Source organism: Alnus glutinosa, chromosome 1 (genome assembly GCF_958979055.1).
Source record: "Alnus glutinosa chromosome 1, dhAlnGlut1.1, whole genome shotgun sequence".
In the NCBI taxonomy this organism is placed as follows: domain Eukaryota; kingdom Viridiplantae; phylum Streptophyta; class Magnoliopsida; order Fagales; family Betulaceae; genus Alnus; species Alnus glutinosa.
This window is the reverse complement of record NC_084886.1, coordinates 7,543,345-7,550,045: the sequence shown is the minus strand read 5'-3', so window position 1 is coordinate 7,550,045 and position 6,701 is coordinate 7,543,345. Positions and strand designations below refer to the sequence as shown.

Genomic DNA, 6,701 nt, shown 5'->3' with positions numbered 1-6,701 from the left:
CAATTTCGTTTCCTTTTATGTTGTGCTTTGATTTTCTTAGATATTTTCAACATGAAATCCCTCAAATTTCTAATTTTTTTCTTCCCCCCTAATAACAACTTAAAGAATGGAAGGAGTGTAAGGTCCGTTTGAGTTTGCAATTTCAAAAAATGCGATTTAAAAATGTGCGATTTGAAAAAATGATTTTTAAAAACGTAGTTAAGGGTTTGACAAAATCGCAGTTTGGTATTTAAAATTGCAGGTTAGGCTTTAAAATTCTGCGTTTTTTAAAAAGCATTCCTTGACTGGGTTCTGCGTTTTCAAATCACAATTTTTAAAAAACGTAATTCCTAAACAATTTATTTTCTGCGATTTAGTTTAAAATTACACTTTTTATCTACAAAATTCGCATCTTAAAACAAAGCATCGAACCTAGCCAAACTATTTGCCAAAAAAATAAAAGCGCCAAACTAACCCAGGGCAGAGCCAGGGGACAAGTCACAACTCACAAGAGGGGACCAATGACCCTCCAGACTGTATATGGGATATCATATTTTTTAATATTTTAATCAATTTTTAGTTATAATTTTTTTAAAAAAAAAATTGAGTTTTTTTATTAAAAAAAAAATTATATTTTTTAATTTTGTTTTAACTAAATCCATATCTTAATTTTCCAAATATAAACCGTAGCGCCCACACTGCATAATGCCAGTTATTTAAATGATTATGTATACTTAGTTAATTATTTTCAACATCAATAGAATTTTCTTTTAAATTGGGTTATTTGATTTTTAAAATTGTTATTTATCATTTTATATGTCAAAAAAATACATGGGTTTATTTGACAACACTTTTTAAGACACTTTTTTGTCATTTAACAAAAAAAAAAAAAAAAAAAGTATTAAAAAATAACTCAATACATAAAACCCTTATATAATACTTAAAATTACTTTCACCTTATTGTCAAATATATATATATATATATATATATATATATATTCACCTTAAAATCACGGTACAATAGCCAAAAAAAAAAAAATCTTCTAAAAAGTTTTACAAGATGAATTCATGTTTTTTTTTAATAGTGCTTAAGAAATATTCCTTTTTAATAAATTTTTAATATTCTATTAAAAAAAAAAAAGAGAAGTAAATGCTTCTTACGTCTTAATGGACGCATGCCAATTTAGGTTTTCCCTTTTGGTACCAAATTTTATTTTTCAAAACCCTCACGTTCTCGGTCGCCTTCTCTCTCGATCTGTCAATCCCCTTCTATGAGTCTCGTTCTATCGGGAAGAGTAAGGCTGGCTCGTTCTATTGCGAAGAGTAAGGCTTTTCATTGAGAGGTAAGCTTATTTAGTTTAATTTCTGCTGCTATTTGTTCAAATTCATGCTTTTAGTTTTCGTTCTTGGAAAATTGGGATAATTTTGTGCTTACGAAAATAAGAATCTTGATAATTATGCAGTTGCTTTGAGTTCGATTTTTATTTTGTGGTTATAGTTAGGGTTTGGTTGCCGTTCAGCAATACGCGAAGCTTCGTCCTCGTGGTATATTGGAGGAGACGATTACGCTATCTAATTTTTTGCTTAAGTCTGGTTTGGGTGTTTGAATTTGAATGTTATTTTTAGAGTTTTTGGTTAAGACATGTTTTTGAGGCTAAAAGTTTTGGTTTGTATTGATGAAGCTGTTGTTCTTTGGTAAGGACGCATAAAGCTTTTGATTCAACCGAGTATATTTCCTAAAAAGAAAATTTGGGTGAATTGTTATCTCACTTATTCTGTATCGTTTTGAAAAGAAATTATATGGCCAGGAAGTTGTTTTTTTCTTTTTTGAAAAAGTGCAGTGGCTAGGCATCTAGAATTATGTGCAAACTTGAGAGAAAATTGAAGACGGGTTGCACCCAAGTGTCCACTTCCAACATCATCAATTCATCATTTCCCAAGTCCGAAAATTTTGTTTTGTTTTGTTTATAATGTCTTCCTCTTATTTTTTGTCCATATATGCACATAATCATGCTATTGTTTTGAGTTGTTGGCAGAGTAAAGGTCTCCATTCCTTTTTCCTTTTCTTAGAGAGAAGTATTTATTTGATGGAAATTGTTAAGCATAGATTGATAAATCCAAAACTTATCCGTATGGGTAATTCTGTTTATGCTTTTGTCAAATGTTTATGCAACGGTTAACTTAATAACATGAACTATATCGTCACCCTTGCACTAGGGAATCCCCAATCAATCATACATCCCTGCCAATTCCTTCCTCAGAATACTTTTATCAGAGACCATACACTCCTGAGAAGGCCATCTAATGATATTCTACACATCAAGACATACAAGATACTGAGAAGTTACCTTCCCCATCATTATTCTTTTTGTCCCAAAGCAGCACAACCCCCACCCCACCTGAAGGACCTACTGCACACAGATAATCCAGGCAGCGACTTGAACCCAAAATCAAGGAAGTAAGAAACCTTTGCCTCAGTCAATTATCTGTAAAATGAACACTGGACCACCTTCTTCGGCAATCACTTTGAAATTTTTTGACTCAATCTGAAAAAAGCTACTCCTGCAATTAACCCAAAATTTGGTTGTTTTGTATAAAAACCGAGGCTGGGTAGTTTCAGGATCTCTAGACGCTAGCCTGATATAAAAGAATCATAATGAATTGGAAAAATAGGTCGGCTGGAAATATTCACCATTGTATTGCTTGCAGATTAAAATTTTATCTACTTTTAGCAACATATAATTAATTCTTGAAATGGTACCTCATTTCACTTTTCATATGCCAATTGAAATAGGGTGGAGATACCATCCTTTTTGGTCTCATGTTGTTTCCTACCAGTGTATTTATGCTATCTTTAATGGTCATTTTCTTACATATGTTATTGCCAGGCAGAAGGAAATGGGAGGAAAAGGACTAGCAAGAGGTCATTCTCAACCTGGAACTTCTTCTGGGAAGAAAAGACTGAAAAGTGGCGAGACTAAAGGAAATTTTGATGATGTTGTTCTCATTGATGTTGACAGTGATCTATCTAGTAATGTTATTATTATTGACGTTCCCGAGCCTTTACAACAGAGATTAAGAGGTTCCAATGTGCAGAGAAAAGGGAGAAAATTCCCACTTGAGGGTATTATTAGTATTGATGATGATGAAAGTGATATCATGGACCATCCTGGAATCAGTGACAAAGGTGGTGGGGATCTGGATAGTGATGCCACCTCAAGCAAAAGATGTTGTCCTGCCTCTAAGAATGTGCGGAATACTGTAGACTTAGATGGTGATGAATGTTGGGTTGTCCATGAAAAAACATCTTCATTCAAGTTGTCGAAGTGCAAGAAAACATACTCAGAGAAAGCTACTAGCAGAAACCGTTATGGTTTGGATTCTGAGTCCGAGAGTGGTTCATCTGATAGCGATTGTTCTGATTGTGAGCTTATGGAAGGTTCTTTTGGAAAACTTCATGAACAGTGGAAAAAAGCTTCGTTAAAGAAAAAACATGATCTTCCCAACGGTCAATCTGGTTCAGATGATCAGACTAGTATTTCTGGTTCCCATAATGATTGCCACGCAAATGTTGAGGTAGAGAATAGGACAGAAAAGCATCCAGAGGTCCCTGTTTGTTCAAGTTCGAGCAATGAGGGTTGGAGAAAGGGAAATTTGTGTGACTTCTTTGCAAGTGGCGATGGATACATGTGGAGTACTTCTTTAGGCTCTGGTATGGAGAGCCCTTTTGTGAAATTTGATCAGAGACACCAGACGTTTACAGAAGATCCTCCTCTCAGCCATGGGTGGCAGAGATGCAATCATGTTAATAGTGGTGGCAATGGTTTTTGCCGTGGAGAACAAAGTCATCGAAGGCATCCTTTATCGACTGATCAAGAACAGGGTGATAAACGATCTAAATATGTAAGTTCCAATCAAGAAGGTGAAATACATGCTGATCCTGATAGAGTTGTATCAACGAACAAAGATGATGACTTTCCTCAGGCACCTTCTAGTTGCAATTCTTTTGATGAAACAAATGTTAATCTTGATAGAGTCATGACAAATGAAGCTGGTGGCAATGAAGAAGAACAGGTTGATGGCAATGCTTTTTGCAATGAAGAAGAACACCGTCCCCAGAGTTCTTTGTGGTCCAACGAAGAGCAGGGTGGTAAAAGATTTAAATGTGAAAGTTCCAATGAAAAAGACAGTGAAGGACATGTTAATCTTGATGGAGGAGGTATAGTCAGAAACAAAGATGATGGGTTTCAATGGGCACCCAGCTGCAGTAATTTTGATGAGGAAGATAGAGTTATGTCGAATTCTCGATCATCTGGTGAAACACAGTTCGATTATGGTGTGGCTTGTGCTGAGTACAAAGATAGAGCTATTCCTGAAGAATCTTTCTTTTGCAACATCCCTTTGGAAGGCAAGTCAAGAGTCAGTAATGGAAAAATGTTTTTTAAAGAAAAGGTTAAAGAGGATTCTGAGCAAATAGTTTTTGGTAACACATGTACTGAAACACATTTGGTGGAAGCAAAAGAGGCATACGATGTAAGGGATCCATTACTTGCTCAAGATGGTGATGTACTTACTCCCTCGTGTCAAACAGATATCATTAATGAACGAGAAAAACTGAAGGAGACTGATGCGTACAAGCGAGCAATCGAAGAAGAATGGGCATCTAGGCAGCGACAGTTGCGAATTCAGGTTTGACATTTATATTAATTGTGGGTAGTTACTTCTAAATGCCGTTCTGTATAAGAACTTGAAGATTTAGTCATAAATCAATTATGAAAAAAAAATTGTTTTATTTTAGAATTATATCCGGTCTCCCCTAAATAAACATCCTAGCTTTGTCCCTGATTCCGTGAACCCTAGCTCTTTATTTCATGATATAGACAATTGTACACATTACACTTGTATTTGTGGGATGGACTTATCTACGGGAGCAACATGGTAATGTCTGATGCTCCTGACACAATCATTTCTTTGACACTCCTTGGATTGCATGACGCTTTCTGGCTATGTCCAAAAATCTTGTGATATTTTTTCTTCTTTTACACTCCCTTGACTGTCCTTTGATGTGCAATTAGCACATTGACATAAGTTAATCTTTCAAGTCAATGCTGAAGGGCTGAAAATGCTTCATAGCTTGTTGCAATTTTTGCTATACCTCCATGTGGCTTGCATAATTTCATTGCATTAGCTGTAGTGATTGTGCAGCGCATAGGAAAGATGTAATTAGGCTGAATGTTGATATGAACTGCTGTATTCAAATGTTCTTAAATGACAAACGTATTATCTGAAACTTAAATATACTTGCTCTTTCGCAGGGAGAAGAGTCACAGAGGTTGCGTAAGATAAAAAGAGCTGAAAGGCGTTTACTGGACATGCAAAAAAGGCAAAAGCAACGTGTGGAAGAAGTGAGAGAGACTCAAAAGAAGGTTTTGATCTAGCATAATAGATATATTATATCTTCCCTTTGACAGGGCTGCTTTTCCTTGGCCATCTCTCGTTTACCTTCTCTTGCTCTGCTTCCACTTGTCTTTGTGCTATATTTAGCTGTTTATGCATTATTTCCATCTCAAGTTTAGCGAGACGTACATGATTTTCCGTTTCCAAGATTGCTCATATTAATTATGTCTTTCTCCCCCTATCTTCTAAATGATGCCAAATACAGGACGAGGAAAATATGAACTTGAAAGAGCAACTTCGTGTTGAAATAAGGAAGGAGCTTAATAAATTGGAAATGACGTGCATTAGTATGGCTTCATTGCTTCGTGGTTTAGGAATCCAAGTTGGAGGTGGTTCTTATCCCTTGTCACATGAGGTTAGTTACATACATCACATACCTAGATACGCATCTACCTACCTACCTACCTATAAACGTACATAGATAATGGTTCAGTTCTTTTTTTCCTTTTTGTTTGTTGATAATTTTTTGATGAAGAAGGTGGCGATGATTTCAGGTGCATGCAGCTTATAAACGAGCCTTGTTAAAGTTTCACCCAGACCGGGCATCAAAAACAGACATCCGCCAGCAGGTTGAAGCTGAAGAAAAATTTAAGCTCATCTCTCGCATGAAGGAGAAACTTTTAGGGACTTCATGTTACTGAGTGCTAACAGGAGAGTTTTAATTTTGGTTAGAAATTTATCAATTTCAGCGGCATTGATTTCAGCCTATTTGTGGGCCTTGTATTCTAGTTTCCGATTGTCTTTCATATTGTATCTGACGGACCTCTGCCATGTCCTATATTTTAGGTTGGCAAGTTATATTTGTAACGCAGTTATAATTTTCTGTTATTCTTTAAGGAAATTATTTTTAGCATCTGTGAACTGCAACATTGTCTTTGTCTCTTCTCCACACCCCCCCCCCCCCCCCCCCCATGTTAAAAGTATGAATGAGAAATATATTAAGATGAGGATTGAAGTATAGATGAGAAGCATATTACGATTGTCGATGAAATCAATATATATAAAAAAAAAAAATTAGTATCTATTAACAGTTAAGAAAATATGGGCAAAAAATAAATAAATAAAAGGGAAAAGTACACGTAACTCCCTTAAACTACTATATCAATGTCAATGTACCCTCCAAACTATCAATTGTGTCAATCTCCCCCCTTAAACTACCAGAAAATGTTAATATCCCCATAATGACAAAAATGTCCTTCATAAAATTATTAAAATAAAATAAAAACTAAAAAAAATTATTAAAAAAATATAAAATAACAAAAAAT

At 35.1% G+C, this 6,701-nt stretch overlaps 1 protein-coding gene across 1 annotated transcript; it reads left to right on the top strand.

The window, feature by feature from the left end:
• The first annotated feature begins 1,149 nt into the window (after positions 1-1,149).
• LOC133869844 (uncharacterized) lies at positions 1,150-6,289 on the top strand. Its single transcript, XM_062306937.1, has 5 exons — positions 1,150-1,322; positions 2,868-4,668; positions 5,295-5,405; positions 5,642-5,791; positions 5,931-6,289. Exons 2-5 carry the CDS (start codon positions 2,878-2,880, stop codon positions 6,075-6,077), a joined length of 2,199 nt encoding a protein of 732 aa, XP_062162921.1. The 5' UTR covers positions 1,150-1,322; positions 2,868-2,877; the 3' UTR covers positions 6,078-6,289.
• The last annotated feature ends 412 nt before the right edge of the window (positions 6,290-6,701 follow it).

Coding starts and splice junctions, on each gene's coding strand:
- LOC133869844 (XM_062306937.1), top strand. CDS start 2,878: ATGGGAGGAAAAGGACTAGCAAGAGGTCATTCTCAACCTGGAACTTCT. Junction 4,669..5,294: donor AGCGACAGTTGCGAATTCAG/GTTTGACATTTA, acceptor GCTCTTTCGCAG/GGAGAAGAGTCACAGAGGTT. Junction 5,792..5,930: donor CTTATCCCTTGTCACATGAG/GTTAGTTACATA, acceptor CGATGATTTCAG/GTGCATGCAGCTTATAAACG.